The 26,330-nt window shown below is 37.8% G+C and overlaps 1 protein-coding gene across 3 annotated transcripts in view; it reads right to left on the reverse strand.

Annotated features, from left to right (window-relative positions):
• Positions 1 to 26,330, reverse strand: part of kdm4b (lysine (K)-specific demethylase 4B) — a 535,771-nt gene that overhangs the window by 267,177 nt on the left and 242,264 nt on the right. For all 3 annotated transcript variants that reach the window (XM_073068769.1, XM_073068770.1, XM_073068771.1), the window contains one exon: positions 20,712 to 20,849. In XM_073068769.1, coding sequence (XP_072924870.1) covers positions 20,712 to 20,849 — 138 coding nt within the window. The remainder of the gene's footprint in view (positions 1 to 20,711; positions 20,850 to 26,330) is intronic.

The following is a 26,330-nucleotide window of genomic DNA, read 5'->3' on the forward strand; positions in this document are numbered from 1 at the left end:
GACACCTGGGAGGCAACATACCATCCAGGTGTCTCTTCCATGTCCACAGAAACTCCTGTCTACTCCTCTAACTATGGAATCTCCTATCACTACTGTACTTTTCTTCTTCCCACTTCACTTCTGAGCCACAAAGGCAGACTCAGTGCCAGAGATCTGGTCACTGCGGCTCCCCCCAGTAGGTCATTCTTTCCCCCAAATGGTATATTTATTATTAAGGGGAACAGCCACAGGGATACTCTGCACTGGCTACCTATTCCCTTTCCTTCTCCTGACAGTCACCCATGTACCTGCCTCCTGCAACTTAGGGGTGACTTACTCCCTGTAGCTCCTATCTATCACCTGCTCATTCTTCCATATGAGCCATAGTCATCCAGCTACAGCTCCAGTTCCTTAATACTATTTCTAAGGAGCTGAAGTTCGATGCACTTCATGCATATGTAGTTATCAAGGATACCAGTGCTTTCTCAAAGATTCCACATCTCACACGAAGAACATACCACCAAGCCTGGGTCCATTCTCACCACACTAGCTATGTACTAACAATCAAAGAAAGAAAAAAAAACTTACTAGAAACTTACATAGAGCCTCCCGCCTGTTCTTGTTGAGCTAAAGCCTGACCACTCTAACACTGTCCACACCAACAATGGCCGCTATGCTTACACCTCGCTTCTTTTTATTGGCTTTTGCTGAATGCCTAATAGATTGTCATGATTGCAGCCCACTGAAGAGTGCTGAAAGGTCCTGAGCTTTTTTTCTAAGGTTCGCACTGCCTCAGCCAAACAAGCAATTGCTCATGATAATTGCAGTCAAACAAATCTATAATTGTCTTGTTCTACCGAGCAATTACAAATAGGAAGCTTAAAATGTATTGGTAGAAGAATAAGAGGACAGATGAAGAAAACTATCTAAAGAGTGGCAGGAGTCTGGAACACACTGCCTGAAACAGTAGCAGAGACAAAGACACTCATCACATTTATACTTTGTCATATACTTCAATAAATGCCTCCTGCAGAGCTAAGGACCTCGCTTTGACATCAAGCTGGGTAAGTTTTTCCAAGGACATAATAGAATAGGCTAAATGAACTCCCTGTATATAACAAATTTTCTATGATTCATCATATTAGCACTTCAAAATATTTCAAACACATATTCAAAATAGCTACCTCAATGTGCTGTGCACTGCAGATACAGTATTACATTTGGCAATTAAAGAATGTGCTTGGTTGTAAACCTTTCAAGGAAAACCCATCTCAAAACTAACACAACCTGTGTTTGATCACCAGCTATACCCAAGACTCTGAACAACGGAAGATGTCAATGAAGCATTCACAGAAAATGCCCTTCTTGGGTAATACTGAAATTATATCTTTTGCTTTTCCATTTCAAGTATCTTCTTTGAGAAATGTAGCTGCTTTGTTGATTTGATTCAAGAACTGTGTTTTGATCACACTAATATTTATTGTGAAGTCCCAAGCATTCTACTTAAGGTGTTTCTACTTAAGGTTCACTTGCAGTTCTTTATAGTTCCTCTACCTTGCTCTGATCAAGTGTTATTTAAACACTTGTAGGTACTAATACCTGCCTCCTTCCATGGCATTTGCCTAGGCACACCGCTACCTTCCTGAGAAACCCCATGCCAGAGTTACCTCTCTGCCTTTGCGTTACCAACTGGATGGGAGACACGTCCATATCAACATAAACAGCCCAAATGATTTAAGCCTTTCCATCTTCCTCAACCTCCAGTACACCACCAACCTCCTGAACCTCATCAGTATCCCATCCCAACCTACTCTAATATCAACTCCTTATTTTTTAGTCACCACCTCCATTCTAATATTCAGTCTTCCCTGGACAAAATCTCCATCCTCCTACTCATTTCTTGTCTTGGGTTGCTTTTAAGGACTATGCACACATGTTCCAGGGAATCTGCAGTGAAAATCAGAAACTTATAGTTGTTGGAAGGGCCCTGGACTGGAAGAAAAAGCATATTCCAAATGGGGTGTGGCCAATGAGCAACTTCTTAATCAGAAGAAGATTCAGGTCATCATTATCAAAGATAAAATTTTCCCAGCTTTCTAGTCCCAGTTTGTTGTGAGATGTATGCTTCCATGGGTAACCACAGCTTCAAATATCACATTAAATTGGGTATACTTCAGGCATGAATCCATACAGGAAACAATGGCTATTAACACTCTTTATAAATGAAAGACCAACCACGCTTGGTCATATACTCACCTGAAGTCTGTGCCACACGCATTTTATTTAGTGTAACTTGATTAAATTCAGAATCACTTGACAAGAGGTGCTTTTCCTTTCTCTTGCCTGGGATGGCATGCCCTACTACCACCCAAACTTACACAGGCTTAACATCCACAAACCAGGTGAGGAACTGAGCGTCCCTGTTACACATAACTGAGAATTACACTGAAAGTAACTATTCAGCCAAATAGAAATCAATCAAACACGATACAATGAATCAGGACTGACAAACAACCCAAGCAGACTCTATAGAATTCCGAGTTTAGTTGCAATGTCCAATTCTAACAGATCTAAAGTACTCAAATATCTACCAACGGCAGAACGCCAATTTCAAAGTGTTTATTTCGCCTTGAAATTAAGTAAAACATTCTGGTTTAACTTTTTTTGTCATACAGAGAGGTTAAATGGATCACATGGGTTCTTTGCAGATTATAGTTTAGTGGCACAACTTATTTTATAATCATTCTGCCATGTTAAGAACCAATATATCTGAGATGGAAATAGAGATGTCAAAAAAAAGTCAGACCACGTTGACAGCAGGATGGAAACTGTCAGCAAAGGCGATGAAATTTGAGCTCTCTATAAGTGTAGGAAGCAGCAAAATTACAGTCATCAATATAATGGAAAAAGAGTTGAGAAAGAGGCCAGAACAGGATTAAAGCAAGCATTGCTTCAATGTATCCACAATTAAGTTAGGGTTTGTTGAGTTTGTGCACATATCACAACATGAAAACCTACTTTCTCTGGAATACTATATTAATATCCATTATCCTTTTACAAAACTTACGACCAATTATCACTTAAATCATTTTATTTCAGAGAATAGAAAGCCAATGCTTGCTTACAAAAACTCAGCAGGATAAAATCAAAATATTCAATAGGATGACATTGAAATGAATAATCACTTAATGCACACTGATTTCCTTGAATAGGCATATCATTTATCTTACAGACTACAACTCCAAAGCACGAATTAATAAGTACAAGAAATAGTGAGTGAGTTGGGTGACTGAGTGGCATGAAGCATTATTTCATAAATTACTGCACTATATATGGTGAGTGATTTTTATTTTCCTTCCTGCCCTGGAGGAAAGGAATTTGATATTATGTTTGGATTCTTCATACTGTATATAAAATATCCTGCAAATACAATTAAAAGTCACCTTATTTGTCATATCAAAATAAAAATGGGTAACTATTTTACACAACTCAGGTTATCTTTGGTAATTCAGACTAGAATGTTGAACTATTTCAAGAATCATGAGATATTGGAATTTTCTAATTCAGAGACAACTACATTCCTGAGCATTCATTGCTAATTCTCCAAATTCCAAGTAGCATTCAAAAAAAATTCTGATCGATTACAAATTAAGAAACAAGTTTTGACATTGAGTGAACTGATAAACTAACTCAGGAATAAGAAAACATTAAATGCAATTTTGAACAAATTTTTCTTGCATTGAGTAAACAATTAGGAAGGCCCAGCCAGCAAATTAATCGGACAAAGCAGCCACTCAGGATTGACTGTCCTGAACTAAATGTAAAATAAACAGATAAAGACCATTATACTGCAGCTAATTCAAACACCATTTAGTGCATTAAGTCAGCATGCATTAAAAAATTGTACCAGTTTTATTATAATTAATACCCTACAAACAAACTGTTAGAGAACCTTATAACAGTTTTCTTATTAACACCTGTTGCAAATCACTTTAAAACAAAAAGTCCCACTGCACACTCAGTGGCCATTTTATTAGTTACCCCCTAAACCTAATAAAACAGCCACTGATTGTATGGTTGTGGTCATTCAATGTATTGTGCATCCAGGGATGCTTTTCTGCATACCGATAGGTGGTTATTTGAGTAACTGTCACCTTCCTATCAGCTCAAACCAGTCTGGCCATTCTCCTCCAACATTTCTCATTAACAAGGCATTTTTGCTCATAGAACTGGAGTTCTTTTATTTTTCCACACCATTCTTTGTAAACTTTAGAGTGTTGTGCATGAAAATCCCAGGAGATCAATAGTTTCCGAGATACTCAAACCACCTTCTCTGGCACCCACAATCATTCCACAGTCAAAGTCACCGGGATCACACTTCTTCCTCATTTGGATGTTTGGTCTGAACAATAACTAAAATTCTTGACCATGTCTTCATGCTTCTTATACACTGAGCTGTTGCCACATGATTGACTAATTAGATATTTGCATTAATTATTAGCTGTGCCTAATAAAGTGGTGACTGAGTGTATGTCCACAAATGTTAAGTCTTTAAAAGAGATTAATAGTCAATTCCAAATAGGAGATAATTCATTAGACAGCTTTTCTTTTTACATTCATTTTCTTCCTAAATAATATTAACCAATCGAATTGTCACCATGTATTTTCAACAGGAATGCTTGAAAACTACTTACAGGTCCTCCCTGGCTTACAAACACCTGATGTATATACAACCTGCACATCTGGGGAATTAGTAGGATGGATTTTCCAGCTGCTGCAGACCTCATCTGCTGCTTTGGAACTTAGTATGCAGCCATGTTTCCAACTAGTGAATTGATCAGGTTCCGAACAGTTCATGTGAACAGAACTCTACTGTTACAGTGAACGAGCTGTTTTGTGGCTTTCATAGATATACAGTAGCTTGGAAGCAAGCAATGAATTCAAACCTGACAGCAAAACCCTTTTTTTTAAAACCAAGCCAAGGAAGGGTTACCTATCTCTTACAGTGGTAGCACGCAGTAGACTGAATCTTGTAGCCCAATTGTTACTACATTGGCATATGAAACAAATATAACGAAGATGCAACCTCAATCATCACCAATGACCTCATTTAGACTTGTTCAGAAGAAATCAGGATATTTAATAAATCTGTCAGGTTTATATTGGGATGAGAAGTGTGATACTAGAACTGAAAGAGTAGGCCAAATGAGTACTTTTCACTTGTAGAACATCGAAGTTGTTTATTCTGAAGATAATGTTCAATCTGGAAGAGACTACAGTGTGCTGAGGTTGACAGGCCTAATGCCAGTGCTGAGGTTTGGCTGTGATGTATATCTAAAAAAACTGGATATGCATTCTTTTAATATTTAAAAGAATTATGGGTGATCTTACTGAAACACCTAAGATCCTAAGGTGGCATAACAAGAGCAGATGATTACATGTTTCCACCTACTGGATTATCGCAAAGGGCCGTGGTTACAAAATATTTAAAACTAAAGTGCATGGGAATTTCTTCTTAGAGTGGTAAATCTCATCACTGAAGCATAATGGGAGTTATGTCACCAGAGGTATTTAAAAAGGAGGCATTAACTTTTGTAACAATGAAGGTGATGTAAAATTGGCTGAGGTCGGACTGATCTTCCCCAGGCTTCTCAACTATGGAATGGCAGGCCAGGTGGCCTATCCCGACTCCTATTTTATTGTGTTTGTAAATCTTCTGACAACTAGTCAGAAGGTTTAAGTCTCAAAATTAAATATCACAATTCCTTTGCATTCTCCCCAAACCTATTACAGATGCTTCCAAAATCTGTATTTATTGCAAAATATTATTTTTTACTCTGGCTGCCATTTAAAAACTAGGTTATGATTTCTCCATCTTAAATAAAATCAGAAAATACTCAGCAGGTCATGAGGTATCTGTGGAGAAAGAAACATTTTTAAGATTTCAGTCGATGACATTCCATCTTAACTTGGAAATATTTAAAATCAAAGATGCTTCAAGTTGCAGTAAAGATGGACGAATGGTAAGAACAAAGAGGGACAAGGCAAAACTGAGTGACAGACAGATAAAGTCCATGGAGAGAGAGAAAAAGAGGAAGATCTGGAGGAACTCAGCAGGTTAAACAGCATCTGCGGAGGCAAGGGATGATCAACATTGCAGAGACCATGCATTAGGACTGAGAGTGCAGAAGGAAGAAGCTACCGTAGATTTCGCACTACAGAGCGCACCTGATTAAAAGCCGCTGGCTCTAATTTTAGAAAGAAAATCAATTTTGTACTTGTACAAGCCGCACCGGATTTTAGGCCGCACCGGATTTTCGGCCGCAGGTGTCCCACGTTGTAATATGAGATATTTACACAGAAAGATATTTTTTAACTTTTAATTAAATCCATATGGTAACATAAACAAATACATATTGCAAATGCTTTTTTTCGAACCGTGCCTGTAACGCGGCTACTTTTAAATATACGTTGCGTATACATTTTTACTGAACAACATTCCAATATCTCCTAACGACTGGTAAAAAATATATATACTGCAGCCTACCAGGAAAAGTTATTGATCGCCTTTAACTTAAAAGCAGCGTTCGCTCAGATCTAATGCCGCTCGCCCCCACCTTCCCGTTTATCGCAAACCGGTATTTCCCACAAGACGCGGCGAAACCGGGTGTGACGTCATAGCATCCCGCAATGTAGTACAGAAAACAAATATAGTTAAAACACTTCTAACTTTAACTAGAAATTACTAACAAATGAATTACTAAGCGAAAATATTATAAACTAAATAACTGCCATAAAGGCAGCACAATGCTTTTCTTCGAGTGTTTTCCATGTTGATGAGGGTGAGTACAAATGACTGATCTACAATAATTTAATTGTGAAAGTGCGCTTGATTTATCGTACAATTTCATTGGACCTCTGTGAACTACTCATCAATTTTATTGGTCTACTGTTACGAGGCAAAATGTTTTTGGCGGCATGAAAAAAAATCGTGCATTAGCCGCACCGTAGTAAAGGCCGCAGTGTTCAAAGCTGTTCAAAATGTGGGAAAAAAGTAGCGGCTTATAATCCGACATCTACGGTATTATAAAGGGGCGAGAGGAGGAGTGAGACAGAGATTGGGAGGTGTGTAATAAAATGAAAGCACGAGAGACTGCAGATGTTAAAATCTGGAGGGGAATCTAGAATCTTGATAAGGGTAAGCCTATAGATGTAACGTATTTAGATTTCCAAGGGCATTTGAAGAGCTGCATTTTGACAAAGTGCCACAAAAGAGACTGGTGCATAAATTAGAAGACCATGGTATCAGAGAAAATGTGTGTGAATGGATTGAAAACTGACTAGCTCAGAAAATAGACCTGGGCAAATTGGCTTTCAGTCTGAAAGGACATAACTGGTAGAGTACACCAGGGAGGATACTGTTGTTGAGTAGGAAAATGACTGCATTTAGGGAATTATGAGAGCATGCACTTCACTATGATGATAAGCAGATTATTATCTAAATGGAGAGATTCTACAAGAGACTGAAGAACAATGGGATCTAGGTCTTCTAATGCATGAATCACAAAAGGTTACCAGACAGGTTCAACAAGTAGTTATTGCAAAAGGGTTGCAGTTTAAAAAGAGGGAGGTTTTGTTTCAATTTTACAAGGAGTTAATGAGGCCTTCTAAGGAAAATATACATTATTGGTCCCTTTAATTAAAGAGACAAAGTAACACTGTAAGCAGTACAAAGGAGATTCATGAAACTAATTCCTGCAATGAGAGGGTTGTCCTATCAAGAGAGAATAAATAGCTTAGTTCTGAATTCCTTGGAGTTTAGAACAATAAGGGGTCCCTTTTTAAACCAAATACGATCCAAAGAAGTCATGACAGGGTAGATTTTGAGATGTCTTTACTCTTACAAGAGTTTTAAACAGGGGGATAGTGTTACAAAATAAAGGACTGGTCATTTAAAACTGAGGGCAGTGAATCTTTGGAATTCTCTGCCTCAGAGGTTGTTAGAAGCTGGATTATTTAGAATGTTTAAAGTGTAAATGGATAAATATTTGAAAGATTGAGGAATGGAGGGGGTTATTGAGAAATGGCACATCAGAGGAATTGATACCATTACAAATCAGCCATGATTATATTACATAATGGGACAGGCTTGTAGGACCTGATGGCCTACTCCTGCTCCCATTTTCTTGTGAGTACTATTACAAAGCGTTGAAGGAAACCTAGCATGCAAGAGGTCAGCATGGTTTATCACAATAAGATACCAGTTAACTCCACTCCTTGTTCAGCTCCACTCCTAGGCAGTTAATTACACATTACAGCAGGTCTCCAAGCAATTTAGAGAACCACTCTACCCCATCATAAAATTGCTTGAATAAAACTTTATTAGCCTTGTAAGTGCCTCCCTTCATAAGAGTTTCATTTCAAAAATTGTAATGTGAGAAAAAGGATAGTGAAGTAATAGAATACAAAGCTGTATTCAACTTCTTTTCCTCAGAGCTCAGAATGCAAAACGAGCATTGCAATCCCTCCAGAAATAAATACTCATGATGGGAAGTTTCTTTTAAATGAACAGGAACTAATGCTCAGCCCAAATTATATGCTTGTTTGCAACATTGAGAGCTAAAATTGCAATCACGACTAATGCCACACTCTGCATTGATTCAGCAGTGGTCATTAGCATTCCATTGACAAACAGCAAAGAAAAGTTATCTCCACACTATATTTGAAATTCTCTATAGTAAATGCATCTGCTCTAAAACACTCTAAATTTGCAAGTCTTTTCAGTACAAGCATTACAAACTACCCCAAATGTACTTTAGTGACAATGAAAATCAAGACCAAGAATTCATCAACAGAAAGGGAAATTAACTATTGAAAAGGATAAAATTCCTGGACATGTTAGTAAGTACAAGAATAAATCAATAGCAGAAAAAAGTTCAGTAAACTGAATGCTTTTCTTTTTCACTCACAAATGTAAAATTATGACTTTACAAAACTAATCAACTATCTGGAGAGGCAGGCAAAAAATATGAAATTTGCCACAAAAAAACAAAATGTGAGAGAAACAGGAGAGCATAAGTCAAAAGGCACAGCAATGGTTCCGCAGATGGAAAATAGCAACTCCAGGTAGATTTTAGTTTTTTCCATATCTGGTGACTTTCTCAAGGTTTTTCCCTCAGACCTTTTTTTTTGAAGGAAACTGAAATTGCATTGTTCACAGCAACAGTCAATAATTCAATGCCCTCCATAAAGTGGGAAGAACTTCAAACTGTTTTATTCTTTAACATTTTAAGTTACGTCAACAGATAAACATTTATGGTCAAAATCTGCATTAAAAACGCATTTTCTCTGTTAGCTTTATCTTCAATAGAACTCCTCCTACTGTATACATTAGCGTATTTGAAATTCTCTATAGTAAATGTATCTGCTCTAAAACACTCTAAATTTGCAAGTCTTTTCAGAATAAGCATTACAAACTACCCCAAATGTACTTTAGTGACAATGAAAATCAGGACCAAGAATTCATCAACACAAAGGGAAATTAACTGTTGAAAAAAATAAATCTGAACTTGCCAATATCCCATGTGGAAGTGCCTTTATTAGTTAATCAAGTCTGTGGCTCCCACCTGAACATGGAAATCATAAATTGCTCTGTTGCTGAACTCCACACTCTAGCAACTGAGCATGAACTGGGGTAAATCTCCAGCATCCATCATGGGGAGGCTATCCACAAACCTATGCCAGGTTATAACTGACGCAGAATTAATGAAACCTTTCTTCTAAATGAAAGGAAACAGCTGCATCAAGTGGCTTCACTGTTTTTTGTGTTGATAGAGTTTAAATTGCTTTAAAATTCTTAGTTTATGCTTTGAATGTTTAAAGAAAGATTCTGATCCAATCGAAACAAGTAAGTGATAGAAAAGGTGGAGGTGTGGACTAGCTGGGCTTTAGTTGATTCATGAACAAGGGTTAGTTCTGGCCTGCCTACATGACTGCATTTATGTTCAAGGCCCAGCCTTACAATTTTGAATCCAGATTTACACTTAGTAAGACATCGGAACAGAATCAAGACTGCTCTGCTATTTCATCATGACTGATCCATTTTCCGCACCATGTTGTGGGGATGCTTCACTGCAGCAGGCCCTGAAAGGCTGGTTATGGTAGAGGGTAAAATGAATGCAGCAAAATACAGGGAAATCCTGGAGGAAAACCTGATGCAGTCTGCAAAAGAACTGCCATTTGAAAGAAGATTTGTTTTCCAGCAAGACAATGAACCCAGACATAAAGCCAAAGCTAAACAGGGATGGCTTAAAACAACAAAGTTAATGTCCTGAGAGTGGCCAAGTCAGAGTCCAGACTTCAATCCAAACTGAGAATTTGTGGCTGCACTTGAAAAGGGTTGTTCATTCACAATCCCCTTGCAATCAGACAGAGCTTGGGCAATTTAATAAAGAAGAATGGGGGGGAAATTGCAGTATCCAGATGTGCAAAGCTGATAGAGACCTATTCACACAGACTCAAGGCTGTTATTGCATCCCTCTGTTCTGAGGCTGTATCCTCTAGTCCTAGACTCTCCCACTGTTGAAAACATCCTTGTCATATCCACTCTATCTAGCCCTTTTAATGTTCGGTATGTTTCAATAAGATTCCCCCCCTCATTCCTCTAAACTCCAGTGAGTACAGGCCCACAGCCATCAAATACTCTTCAAATATTAACCCCTTCATTACCCTGATCATTCTTGTAAAACTCCTCTGGAACCTCTCCAATTTCAGCACGTTTCCTTAAGTATGGGGCCCAAAACTCCACACAGTACAAGTCTGACCAATGCCTTATGAAGCCTCCGCATCCTTGCTTTTATATTCTAGTCCTCTCAAAATGAATGCTAACATTGTATTTACCCTCCTTACAACAAACTCAACCTGCAGATTAATCTTCAAGGAATCCTGCACCAGGACTCCCAAGTCCCTTGCACTTCTGATTTCTGAATTTGCTTCCTGTTTCTGTGCCTTCTACCTTCTACCAAAGTGCATGACTGTGCACTTCCTTGCACTATATTCCATCTGCTTCTTTGCACATTCTCCTAATATGTTGAGGTTCTTCTGCAGACTCCCTGCTTCCTCAACTCTGCCTGCCCATCCTCCACCAATTTTTGTACAAAAAAGCCATCAATTCTGTTACCGAAATCACTAACATGTACCATGAAAAGTAGTGCACCCAACACTGGCCCCTGCAGAACATCACTGGTCACCAGAAGCTAACCAGTAAAAGTTCCCTTTATTCCACTCTTTACTTTCTGCCATTCAGCCAATTTTCTATTCATGCGAGCACCTTTCTTGTAATACCATGGGCTCCTATCTTGTTTAGCAGCTTCAACAGCAGCAACTTCTCAAAAGCTTTCTGAAAATCCAGCTAAACAACAGCTACTAACTCTCCTTTGCCTATTCTGCTTGCTCTACCCTCAAAGAATTCCAACATATTTGTCAGGCAAGATTCCCTCTAAAGGAAACCATGCTGACTTTGGACTGTTTTATCATGTGCCTACAAGTACCATGATACCTCATCCTTAATAATGGACTCGAACTTCATGCATATGACTGAAGTCAAGCTAACTGGCCTGTAATTTCTTGTTGTCTGCCTTCCTCCCTTCTTAAAGAGTGGAGTGACACTTGCAATTTTCCATTCCTCCAGGATCCAGTTATTCTTTAAAAATCACTACTACTGACTCCACAATCTCTTCAGTTAGCTCCTTCAGAACCCTAGGGTGTAGTCCATCTGGTCCATGTGATTTATCTACCTTCAGGCCTTTCACCTTCTCAAGTACCTATCCATAGTGACGTCACTCATTTCTGGCATGTTGCCAATGTTTTCCACAGTGAAGATTGACACAAAATACTTATTCAGTCCATCCGCCATTTTTGTTCCCAATTGCTACCTCTCCAGCAGCATTTTCCATTGGTCTTTTGCCCACACTTGCCTCTCTGTTACTCTTTATGTATCTGAAAAATCTTTTGGTATTCTATTTTAAATTACTGGCCAGTTTACCTTCACATTTCATCATTTCTCTCCTTACTGCTTTTTTAGTTGCCTTCTGTTGATTTTTGAAAGCTTCCCAATCCTTTAGCTTCCATTTATTTTTTGATATATTCCATGCTACTCTTTTGTTTTTATGCTGTCTTTAACTTTTCTTTGTCACCAACGGTTGCCTCATCTTCCTTTTAGAATGCTGCTGCTTCTTTGGGATGAAATGATCCTACGTTTTCTGAATTACTCCCACAAACTCCAGTTTTTGCTGCTCTACTGTCATCCCTGCTCATGTCCCCTTCCAATCGACTTTGGCCTGCTACTCTCTCATGCCTCTGTAGTTCCCTTTGCTCATCTGTTTAAGATGGTGCTGGTGAAACATAACGATGACTTGCAGGCAACAAACAAAACTATAAATTACTATAATAAGCACGCTTTTTCTTGAAAACGATCACTGCAATCAATAGCCTGTAACTTCCCTTTTGGAGATGAGTTTTTGAAATGCCTATACAACCTGGCATTTTTGTGGTGTGAATTGAAGTCTTGAAGGTGCCAAATGTTTGCAGTATAGTAGGTATGGGCCAAATCGTGGCGCCAGGACCTGGGCCCAATAGTGGGAAATGAGCCAACTTTTGGCGATTGCTGGAATGAAATTGGAGGTAATTTGATGTGGCAGAACAGAGTTAAGGCAGCGATGTCCGGTCCTGAGAGTGAGGAATGCCCCACTATTTGTCCATTCCAATCACCAGATCAGATTGGAAACGTCACGGTGTTGCGGCCAGAGCAGAGAGACAGGTGGCGTTCACCTCACTGCTCCACCAAGTACACTTGTCTCTGTGCTGAACTGAGGCTGTGGTCTGCAATTAACAGGCTCCTGGATTGGCTGACTGACTTACCAGCTGTGGACCCCCTTTCATGAACATCAGTTCTGAATGTTATTTGCTTACTTTTATTGTTTGCGCGATTTGTTTATTTTTCTGCACATTGGGTGTTTGATAGTGTTTTTTTTAATGGGTTCTATTGGGTTTCTTTGTTTTGTGGCTACATAAGATGAATCTCAAAAGTTGTATACAGTACTTTGATAATAAATGCACTTTGAACTTTGAATACATCAGATTTTAGCTTCTCCCTCTCAAACTGCAGAGTGAATTCTATCATATTATGATCACTGCCTCCTAAGGACTTCTTTACCTTTAGCTTTCCAATCAAATCTGGTTCATTATGCAACACCCAATCCAGAATTGTCTTTTCCCTAATGTGTTTGAACACAAGCTGCTCTAAAAAGCCATCTTGTAACCATTCTAACAATTCTTTCTAGTATCAACAGGTTTCCCAGTCTACCTGCATATTGAAATCCCCCATTATCATTGTAACATCATTCTTTTTACAGTCCTTACATGACATCTGCAACATTTGAAAAGTAGAAGTAATAAAGCCAATTCTAAAATAATTGGCAGAAATGCATTACTATGATCGGTCAATAATTCCATTAACAATATGTGACTATACGATGGGAGAATGTAAATTGCATGATCTTTATCCTTCACTGCAATTTCTACATGCCGATGTTGTAACAACTTTGCACTCAATGTCAGCAAAATCAAGGAATTGACTGTCTACTTTAGAACACACCATTCCTCATTCAGGGGCCAGTAGTGGAAAGGGTGAGTAGTTTTAAGTTCCTGGCATTGACATATCAGAGGATTTAACCTGGCCCCAACATATTAATGCAAACATACCAAAGTTTATATTTCATTAGGAGATTTGATATGTCACCAAAGAATACAAATGTACTGTGGAGAGGATTCTGACTGTGATACGGAGGGGCTGAGGGTTAGGACTGTCGGTGTTGCAGACTCAGCCAGCGCCATCTTCCAAAGGCAGAGCCTCAAGAAGGCAGTATCCAACTTTAAGGACCTTCACTCCCCAGGAAATGCCTTCTTGTCATTACTACCATCAAGGAGGTGGTATAGGAGCCCAAAGAACCAACCCAATGTTTTAGGAACAGCTACTTCCCCTCTGCCCTCAGATTTTTAAACAGTCCATGTGAACCATGACTTAAATTTCATGACTTAACTATGTCAGTGACAACAAACCTTAATCTGATTCTACTCCTGGGAGTCATAGTAGCTTGCAACTCTACAACAACCTGGAGGTCACCACTAGCTAGAAGCTCAAAAGATTTGGGGTTCATGTTGCGCACCAAAAAATTATGTTGCACACCAAAAATTGATTTAAAAAATTGTTCTGACATTCTAAGGGAGCGTTAATAGTGGCACTGACCAGGGAATCAAGTTTTGGATCAGACAATTAATAAAAGCTTCATCTGCTCTCTTAAACTGAAACAATAGACCCACAAAATTGTTCCAAAAGGGATGTAATCTGGGGTGTCATAACAACTTTTTTTCCATCCAATACATTTCCAGATAAAAATTATTTGGTCATTATCAAATTGCTATTTGTGCGAGCTTCCTGTGCACAAATTGGCTGCAGTGCTTCCTACATTTCCAGACTAATCCACTGGCTATAAAGCCTTGAGAAAGGCTTACAGTTTTTAACACTACTTTTCTAAGGATATCAAACCCTCAAAAAGAGTGCAAAGAGATAACGATGTCCCATGCTAGTGTGATATAAGTACTTCCATTTCTAGGTAAACCGGAACCATCATCTTTCATAAAACAGGGTGCTTGGTAGCGTAGCAGAGAGCATACTGCTTTTTTTTATTCCAGCAATCGAGGTTCGATTCCCACCGCTGTCTGTAAGGAGTTTATATGTTCTCCCCATGAGATGGATTTTCTGCAGTTTCCTCCCACATTCCAAAGACATACGGTTGGGGTTGTAAGTTGTAGGAGTGCTATGTTGGCACCAGAAGCACGGTGACACATGCAGGACACACCTAGCACATCCTAGGACTGTGCTCGCCATTGACACAACCGATGCATTCCACTATACAATATGTTTCAATGCTTCGACATACATGTGATGAGCAAAGCTAAAGATAAATAAGGGAGGATTTTAAAAAAGCTCAATATGATAAAGCATACCGATGAGGTTGAAAGTGAGAAATAGTTTCTATGGAAATGAAAGTCAGTAACCAAATGACACAGACTTTTGGTAACTGACAAATAAATCTAGAGTAGGCAGAATTCCAAGCCAAATCATATACTTATGACTAACATAAAAAGATTGAGGATGTTGTAAATTTAAAATCTTAAAATAATCCAATGATCAGATTAGATCTGAGGAGAGACAAAGTAAGTTTAATGCTTCAGGTTAATATTTTCCATCAAGACTAGTAAAGGGTTCAGGTGTAAGAGTTTTAAACTGTGAACATTTAAGGAAGCAATGGTTGGATTGTGTTCAGAAGAAAATCTGAGAAAGTCAATGTTAGGCATGAGAGAAGCTGCAAGACACAAAAAGCCATAAATATTTTCTTTGAATTTTTGTTTTTCTTAGCATTTCATTTTGCCTTCCACCTTATCACTGATATTTCATTTTATTGTCTCTTGTTCCTGGTTTTATCTATATCGGGACGTGATCAAAATATTACACTTATCTGCTGACATTTACAGTTCTAACACAAGGACATCGACCAGAAACATCGATTGCTTCTCTCTCCATGTAGGATGCTGAAGTATCTGTGCATTTTCTGCTTTGGTAAAAACATCAGGTGAGTATACCATTCAGTTCTTCATGCACGTTCACCAATGAGATGATGACGGATCACATTTTACATCAGGCATTCATTAGGTTGTTAAACAATTATAGCTCAACATTCAACACCATCATTCCCTCTGTAATAATTACTGAGCTTCAAAACCTGGGCCCTCTGTACTTACCTCTGCAACTGGATCCTAAGCTTTCTTACTGGCAGACCACAGTCAAGCACCAGTGCAAATCAGTAGTCATATCTCCTCATTAATAAGACCACTGACTGCTCTATTTACTCTGCACTCATGACAGTGCAGTTAAGCACAGTTCAAACACCATCTGTAAAATGGCTGATGACACCACTGTCATTGGTAGAATCTCCAATTACAATGAGGAACAAACAGGAGTGAGAGAGATTGGCTAGTTGAGTAGTGTCACAAAAACAACTCTATATACCCAACTTTATTCCAAGCATTTTAATACGTTTAATTAACAAAGTTCTAACAATCACGGATTTGAAATAAACCATTAACCAAGCAACAATTACTCCTTGAAAAAAGTGTTGCAAACTTTTGTTCTGTAGCATCTGTACCTACCATAGCATCTACCTCATCACACCAGTCCTTTAGAAAATGGGGCAAAAGCTCCATTAGGAATTTCCTTTATCTTGTTATCTTCCTGAAATGTTAATAGTCAATGTACATGGATTTACATTGCTCAAGCAGGTACTGCAATGCATCTACAAAATATCATTCCTTCTTTTGCTGGGCCCAAAGCCTGGAACTCCCAACTCAATTGCATTGTAGGAGCATCTTCACCAGAAGGACAAGATGCTTCAAAACAGTGGCCCATCAATATCTTCACAAATTATCAGTTGATCATTGCTACTGATTACCTCCATTGTTGATTTTGACCTTTCAGTTACTCAGTTATTATTCTTTGCATAGCTTCTAATGGTCAGTGCATCTTTTCATCTTTGTACACCTTTTCTTCTATTTATGCCACTGATCAGTCCCTTAATCAAATCATGCATGCCTGTCTTATGTATAGAACTCCCATTTAATGATGCAGCTAGTATAATACTGACTCACAGCTTTAATCCTAACCTCCACTGCTGTGTGGCATTCACATGTCCATTCTGGGACATGATTCTCACCAGGTGTTCTGGTTTCCTCCCACCTCCTAAGATGTGCAGGTTAGGTTAGGAAGTTAATTGGACCTATTGGGTATTTGAATCGTAGAAACTGTAAGGTGTAATGGGGGCAATGTTTTTCAGGGAAAATTAGCAGAGGAAAAGAATTGTTCTGAGACAACTAAGATTCAATTGGCCAAATGCCCTAAGAAAATAAAACTATTTCTACCTTGCATTAAATTCCTTGTTTAATGCTTCCCAATGATCTTATCTTCATTGGAAAAAAAAGTTTTCAACTTTACTGTGGCATATGAAAATAAGCCTTAATTAAATCCAAAATTGTTGCTGTTGTCTTGCCCTGCCCCCTTTCAAACACTGCATTGAATCTGATCATATCATAGTTGCAAGTGCTCATAAATTATCCTGTTAACTAGATCAGATTCCTCATTAGCAGATCTAGTTTTGTTTCTTTCAAAATATTTTGTTATACAATACCACTCTAAATCACTTTTCTAAAATTCACTAACTTTGAGATCCAAGTTAGTCATTCTGTCTGAATGCCAAATTTAGAGATACAGCACTGAACAGGCCATTCCAGTCCTTAAAGCCGCATGCCCAGTAACCCACCAATTTAACCCTAGCCTAATCACAAGACATTTTACAATGACTAATTGGCCTAATAACTGGTACTTTTTGGACTCTGGAAGGAAACTGGAGCATCCAGAGGAAACCAACACAGTCACGAGAAGGAACAGACAAACTTTCTCACAGAGGATGCCAGAATTGAACTCAGAGCTGCAACAGTATTGCACTAACTACTCAGCTACTGGCGCCTACTCAAGTCCAAAATTAAAACTATTCCACCTTTGCCCAAATATTCTCTGATATTTTAGAGGTACACAATTTAGCATTTCATAACTATTACCAGAGGTCTCACACACACTTTCACAAGAATTTTAAATCCTTTTTTAATCTAAATTTTATTCCATACTCTACACTGCCTGATTACCTCCCACTATATCCTCAATCATGGAAGTTACTTCATCTCCAATTGTTAAAGCTATTCTGCTTTTTCTCCTTCACCATTCACCCAATCTTTTCTGCAGATATCATAATCCAATTAATTTCATTTTCAGTACTAATCACCTTGAAACTTTTGACTCAGTGATGGCCAACTTGTCATACCTTCCCAATTGAACGTATGCCCATTCATTTCGTTCCTTATACAAATGCACCAAGCAAATTTTTGGATGGGGATGGGGATGGCCAGGTACTCTGCTCAACTTTTCCTATTTTTGATTCTTCACATTTTTTAGTTTTTGTATCCTTCAGTTTCCCTTCTGTGCCTGAGGCACAATTTCTGACTATTAGTCTACTCTCTTCCCCATCATTTCCGTCAGAGCCACTGTTAATATTACTTTTTCTTACTCAGCTCTTCCTCTCCAGTTATCAGTTTAATGCCGTGGAAACCATTATATTTATTTTTCCTCACTGTGATCCAGATTCTGCCAGGCTGTACACCTCAACCCTGTAATGTAATCAGTTCTCTTTCTCCCTCTCTCTTCTTTTCTTCCTTCTTCCAATTAAAGAAGGTTGATTTATCTACTAGCCTCACTCAACTTGTGAATGAGCATCAATTAATGGAAGTAGGTTACAAAGACATTACCCAAGTTCGTAACTAGGATCCCATTCTTTCTCAAATACTTTAATACTTTTCCTCTGACCATTTAATTCCTCATTCGTTTTCAATACCTACTATATTCCAAAAGGCTATATATTAGAGATTTCTAAAGCTTCTAAAGTTTTCCAAGTGCCTCTAACCAGCAGTTTTAGCACTAATGAAGGTGCGAACACCACCAGCAGCCTACCATTTCAGACACTGGATGCAGCTGCAAGAGTTCCTTGATTCTCAATCCTATCACTCTTTGTTGGTTCTGTTGAATTTTGTTCTTTTGAACTATAAGTATTTAGTAAGCATGTGCGTGCACACTGGAGAAAAAAAGGGAATTGAGGGTTGTGAAGGTGACGGCCCTCATATATTGGACTGAGACATTGAAGGTAAAGTTGTTTAAACAAAAGAGAAATGTGTCTTTGTCGTCTGGGTGTTACCAGGTTCACCCTCCACAAAATCAGAAGTGGGAAACTGACATTTACCCACTCATTATTCACTCAAATTCAGAGCAATGATCATCTCTAACAAGAATGGTTAATTCACCCTGGCATTTGATTTTATGACCACTAACATTTTGGCATTAACATTAATCAAAGGTTTGAACTGAGAAACTACAGTATGTAACAACTATGCCTATAAAAGCAGATAGGAAGCTGAGCATTCAACAGCATGCCTTCATTTCCACAGGCCATCCCACTTTTCACTTGATTAAGAAAGTGCAGCACTAACACAGCATTCAAGAGTTAGCACTATCCAGGAAAAACTGCTTGAGTGACATTCACTCTTTCTGAAATCAGATGCATTACGAGACTGCAACAGCTACAAGATATATTTTAGAAACTTGCTGAGACATCTGAAGACACCACCTTGTAACTCAGAAACACTAAAAAGACAGACGATGGGAATGGCATCAATTCTAAGTTACACACTGTTCAGACTAGCTCCACCCAAATCCCAGTATTCCTGACCTCAACAACACTGTGAAAGCACCTTCACTACAGCAATTCAAGATGGCAAATCATGGGCAGATAGACATGCATACTGTCTTGGATGCGCCAACTGCCTCAACACAACATGTATGAATTGTAAAAGCTAACTTTATTTCAGTTGTGCTCTTCTTCCCATCTTTAATGTTGCTTTTAATAAGCTATTTGTACAAAAATGGATGTCAGTTATTGTTTTCTGCTTTAATTTCAATAGCTATAAATTGTTTTTTCACAACTGTTCCTCTCAGGTAATATCTTATAAACTTAATAGAAAAGTTTTAGTGAAAACAACGGAAGTCTCTTGGGCAAGTGTGAAATGGAAGATCTCATTTGCTGGCTCTCACAGACTATAGCTGACAGGACCTGACTCCTTTGGGTCAGCCTTTTATATATATATATATATATATATATATATATATATATATATATATATAGACTATTAGACACAGACACACACACACACATACGATTAATTCCAAAAGGACGAATAAATTATATAAAAGCTTTCTCTGAAAGTACTATATTCAAAAGGTTTTTAACAACAATCTTGAAATATGTTTATACATTCAAAACTTCCAAGTTTTAATATTATTCATCTTTTTGGATCTAAGCAGCGTGGGGAACACAGGCACAATAACAAATTGAATAGTCTAATTATACAACAGATAAACAATATTTCAAGACTGATCTCAAAGCAACCCCTCATCCTGTACCTCCTTGCCAATCACACTGAAGCATTTCAGGAGGTTGATTACAAAAAAGCAGATTTCTTCATTACCCACATCTGCTAATGTAGCTGATACCCTTATTAACCAGCACAGTAAATTAATCTGAATAGTGAGGTACATATTTGACATCAGTAACAATTATCTGGAAGTCAAAAGAACATTTAAAATACTTCTGAATAGATTGTTATGTTCCCTGCAATAAAAAGATCCAGTGTTTGTATCTCAGAAATGTCCATTATTTGGCTGCATGACCATCACTGTTAGCAGCACCTCATGGTCATCATGAACTGTGGACACTGTTTACAGTAATTTCTTAATAAATGTTGATGATTTTGTCCTTTTTTCATTTAGTAATAACAGATTTATGGAAAGGGAAAATAGGGAGAAGTCATTGAGATATTGGGGAGAGAAAACTACAAAATGATTTGCCTAATGAACCTTGTTTTAATAACTGCTAACTGTACAATGAGATCTAACATCCAACAAACAAGCAGTCTAAATAAGTGTGAATTACAACTAGACAGAGTTTACAGCCCCTTACCTGAGTAGCCATTTTCCCATAATCAATCCAGCGAAGTGTGGCAAAGTTAGTTGATTCTGCACAATTAAATCCATGGTTAAAACCAGCATGATAGCCATAGGGAAAGGTGATCATAAACTCACCAGCCTCTTGTGTAATCTGCAATGAAAAAGTACAAGCTAAAGACCATGTTGTCAGTAATAAACCATTTTGATCAATAGTTAGATTCCAGCATTGCTCAGTAGGGAAATTAGAAATAAATCTTAACTCTGTACTTTATATTTGTCATATAGTTCAAATTGACTAATAGCTTCAAATGAATACAAAATAATTACCAATTTCCTGCTGTTCACAATGATGGTGAGGTAAAGATATTTTGGGGGGAAATGATTAATGGGAAATAGGTGGATGTGTTACTACAGTTGTTGAAAAATACATCAGGATCTTTTTCTAAATTAATTTTAGGTCCTTTCAACACAGGCAAGACCACTGTTGAAATGGGACTTGTGTGTTGTCTTTGGTTAGGGTACTGGACTCTGTTGAGGAGGACGTAGATCCAGTGATAATAAAACGATCAATGATATATTTCTAGATCAGTGCAACTTGGAGAGGAATCTGCAGTTCCTGGTGCTCCCATACACCTCCTGCCCTTGACCTTCTTGATAACAGGAGCAGCCTGAGCAGGTATGCAGGCCACACTGCAGCCACCTATGTATAATTTGGGGGGGGGGGGGGGGGGAGAGATGGAGGGATGCTGAGAGAGATAGGTGAAGAGTTAGAAGTGGGCTGGTTTAATGCTGGCTGGAGTCAAAGGGAGTTCAGAATCTCCCTTTTTAAAGGTCTTGATCATATTTCTCCATCCCACAGACCAACCGAAGCATCACTGCCCCACTTAATGTACCTATAAGGCAGAGTCGGGTTATGATGACATCATAACTTTCTCCTTTATTGATCATAGCAACTGAGGTTGGACTTAAAACAATTGGTAATTGACCATGGTTGTTAATCCATTTCATCATGGCAACAGAAGAACAAACTGAAAAGAAATGTAGCCAGTATAGTGTGGAATATCTGAAATACAGGTTTATGCCAGCTCCAAGCAACCAAAAGCAGCCAGAGTATCTGTTGTGTGAAAAAGTTTTTCCAAGTGAGGCAATGAAACCATCCAGGCTCCTTGAACATTTGAAGTGAATGCACTCTAATAACTCAAATAAGAACTTGGCTTATTTTCAGTCACTTTGTGAAAACTTTCAGCAACAGAAAACACTTCAAAACATGTTTGCCAGTACTTCACAACAAAACAATGATGGTTTGCATGCTTCATACAAAATTTCATTGCTAAATCTGAAAAGCCCCATACAATTGGAGAAGAACTGCAGTAAGGAAGGGTCTGAGTACAGAACCTTGACAAAATAATTATATCAATTCTGTTCAGCAACAACTCTGTCAAAGATGAATAGATGAAATGTCTGAGTATATGGAAGACATCTTGTGCAAAATACTTAGGACAACAAAGCTTGCTCTGCAGTTGGATGTGTCAACTTTGCCAGACAACAAATCTTTGCTTCTTGGTTATGTTTGCTTCATGAAAGCACGGTTCAAGAGTTGTTATTTGCAAGAGGACGAGAAGCAGATACAAAGGGAGAGTCAGTATTTCAGATCATTGAGCAATTTTTCAAAGGACATATCATTCTTGCTTATGAAACAGCATGATGCCACCATGGGGCTATTTCATTAAAAAAACTGTACCTAACATATTTACCTTTCACAGTGTAATTCACAGACAACATCCTGTTGTAAACAAACCCTGGTGATCAGCTGCACAAATCATTAAATACTGTTATCACAGCAGTAAATAAAATCAAGTCCCATGTTCTCAATTCTTAACTATTTTGACAGCTTTATATTGAAAATGATGAACTGTCTGAATGCTTGCTGTTGAAAAACAGAAGTCAGATGGCTCTCAAAAGGAAAGTGCCTGGGATGCTTTTATGCGCTTTTGAAACTGATCAAATTCTTTGAAGACTCAAATGCTTCATTAAGTAATCAACTCAAGAATATTAGGCTTATTTCTTTTTACTTATTTGTCAGAATTATTTGGGAAGTTTAATGAAATTGACCTTCAATTGCAAGGAAAGTATGTGAATTTTATCAACGTCAAATCAGTCATCCCCACATTTCCTCCAAGTTATCCTTATATAAGTGACCGTCGTGACCTTTTCCAATTTCTGAGCCTCTCTGAGTTGGAAGAGAAAGAAAGAATACCAGACGGTGATCTTCAAGTATGCCGTGCCCATCTGGGTGAGCTGCATAAAGATATGTCAGAGAGATTTTAGGACCTTTTCTCGATCCCAATTCCAAATTGGGTAATAAATCTATTCCTGAACACCGAAATGAGGAATTAACAGGGAGGATCAAGGAAGAACTAATGTCACAACAAAATGACTTTGAGATAAAACAGAGGATTAAAAAAATCATAAAAATTTTTGGGTGCAGGAAGTAGTCTCGGAACGCTATCCTACACTGTGGGGAAAAAGGTCAAGATGTTCTTTATTGGCTTTCCAACATCATATTTAATGGAGTGCGGTTTCAGGGCAGTTGCCCAACTTCTTTCAAAGCAACAAAACAGACTGCAAATTACTGAACATGGGGATCCAACATGCCTTCTGAGTGCCATTCAGCCTGATGCTGAGAAACTGATATCACTGCACCAAGCCCATCAATCTTATTGAAAGGTGAAAAAGCAATTAAGTAGTTGGACTACTAAGGCATGCTCTAAAATTGTTAATGAAAATTATTTTACTGCAATTAAAATAATTTTCTTTGTAGCTTTAAATAAATTCACTAATTTTGCAATTATTTGTTACTGTTTTGAATCTGCATTTCTTTTTTTCGTGCATTGCATTGTAAATCAGAATTCTTTATAGTTCTTATGTAATAGCCAGAAAGGGAAAGCAGGACCCTGGGGATGTGGTTTGGGAGCCAAGGGGACAATAACCCAAAAAAAGCTTTGGAACCACTGACCTAGAGGAATCTAGAGATTAGGCACTTTGCAAAAGATACCCTGCTTCTTGCATAACCCAGTTGAGTTTCTGGTCAATGCTGACTCTTGGGACATTGGTGATTGAAGACCCATGGACTGGCACTGAATGTGAAGAAAATGTGATTAGATTGCTTAGATTCATATTTCATCTTTCTCTTGGACATGATCAATGCCTGGCATTGCTATGGCACAAAAGTCATTTTTCACTTTTCACTCCTTTGTTGTCTAGGTCACGATGACATGGAACTGACAGCCAGTATGACTTTTTCTTACATCTACACAAAGCCTGAGATCATTTGTATTCTTCAAACATCTACAATAGCTACAAGATTTTCACAATGGAGTAAACTCCCATGGGTGTCTAGGTGTAGTTAAAAATCTGGCAATTGTAATGAACCTGTCAGCACTGTGATGAGTATAAATGCTTTTAATCAGAAGTGAACAACTATATTCACAAAAACATAACATTTCTATTTAGAAACTAAATCACTGTAATATGAACGTAAGCCAGCACAAGGTTGGGGCAAGTGGCAAGTGTATTTCAAGTGAAGTACAATTAAAATCAGCAGGAAGAGGTGTTACAGCTTAGGTTATGGCTGGCCAACATCAGCAAGCACTAACTGACAGCTACTGAACAAATCACAAATGTAAGGCTTTATAAGTACTCGCCATCATCTCTCACTTCATCTCATGTACTGTAAGCCTGCAGACCTTTGATACCAGCCAATATTTGTCTCCAGGAATGGGAAATGTAACAACAAAACTTTGCCCTGGTGGAAGACCAATATTCAGGCCTTGAGCAGTTTTACTTTTAATGTAATTAACAACAAAAGAACAACTTGGCAAAAGGGATGAAACTGCACATAGCTTTAGTAATGGAAATGTGTGGTAATTTTAAAAAAACTCAATTAATGTCAAAGGATGATGACGTGAACTGGATGAATTTAGGGAAACTTAAAATTAGGGGAAGAAAGGAATGAAAGGATTTGTTAATGGGTGTAAGAGTTGTAAACTTTGTGTAAAATTTAAGCGTATCAATAGATGAAGGAAGACAAAGAAAGGGCCCAGCAATTTGAAGAACTAAAACCAGAATCTTCATTTCTTCAAGATGTTCCAGGTGCTTTCCTGAATGGTATGATTCATGAAGTAGCAAATTTGAGATGCAATTTAAAATGAGCAGTAAACAACTTTGCTATGTTGCCAATAACTTACTTTGTTTTCATATAGGATTATTTATATTAATTATATTTGTATTAATTTTATACTTTTATATTAATTTTTCATCTAGTGGGATTCAAATTAACAAGAATTCTTCAATGTATTTTTAACAAGAAGAACTGATTATATCATTAAGGAAAATAGGTGGAAAATATTTACTGAGCCTGAAGGTGCAGGGTAGTTACATTCAAATCTGACAAGACTGTCTCATTAACCTAGAGATCGAATGACAAACTCATCATTTTCGAAGTGCTGCTGAAGTGTCAGGCTTAGTAAATCCTCCAGAGTAGATCAAGGTAAGGCACATCAGCAATCATTATGTGAACCAAAACACTTTATTTAAAGCAAAAACACCTTAAGCACAATAATCATAATAATCTGAAGTAGGTACATGTATAGTTTGACCATCAATTGCCAATCGGTTAAAAAAAATGTGCAAATTGAGTTCAAAATAGCCAGGAATAATGAGAAAAAGTATTACATAATATAAACTAAAGTATAAAAAAAGCAATAAAATTACAGATTTTATCTTTCTCAGTTTGCAATGTGTCAACATTTTCAGCAATACAACAGGATGATATACTGCTGTTTGCAGATGTTACTATTACTTGCATAGCAACATGTACTGATATTAAGAGTACGGTAGACAATAAAATTAATCAGCTATATCGATATAAACTATCTCATGCAAGTAATGACAGTACTCAACAAAAGAAACAAGAATGTCAAAGGCTATTTGCCCTCAATGTTTGCCTAACATCAGCCCACTCCCTGTTGCCAACCAACAGTTTAAAACTTAATCTTGTCACAACAATGATTTCAGGGTTTTCACCCCGATTAATCCACCTGGGAGTTAATTATGTATCACTGCATACATTAATAAGAACTTACAGTCATCTATGCTAATTTTATTTCAACTAGCATCTCCTTCAGTCATGAAAATTCTTTTCAACATAATAAAGAGCATGCCACATAGTTCCAAAGAACTAGACAATTCAACTACGAAAAATTAATTTCTCAATCATTACATTGCTGAAACATCTAAAACTATAAATCAATCAAGGCTTTTTCTGAAATTATACTTTAAAATCTGCAATAACCAGAAATAGATATATTAGCACATAACATAGTTGCTCAACTCAATTTATTCAGTGATTGCTGCTCTTCATTAGTTGTTCAAAATAAGCGTCAAATCAATTACAATCCCTCAGCCATTTTCAATTTTATCCTCGTCTAGTTTTCCTCCATTTATGGCACCAAGTACTTGTCTTTATATCCTTTCCAAGTTTAGTGTTTCATTCGCTTTCCAAATCCATGTTGGCTCTATCACACCTCTTACTAAAAGTTCTATTTGTTCTTCATTGCACTGGCATCATTTT

The sequence above is a fragment of the Hemitrygon akajei genome, chromosome 16 (assembly GCF_048418815.1).
Source record: "Hemitrygon akajei chromosome 16, sHemAka1.3, whole genome shotgun sequence".
Classification (NCBI taxonomy): Eukaryota; Metazoa; Chordata; class Chondrichthyes; order Myliobatiformes; family Dasyatidae; genus Hemitrygon; species Hemitrygon akajei.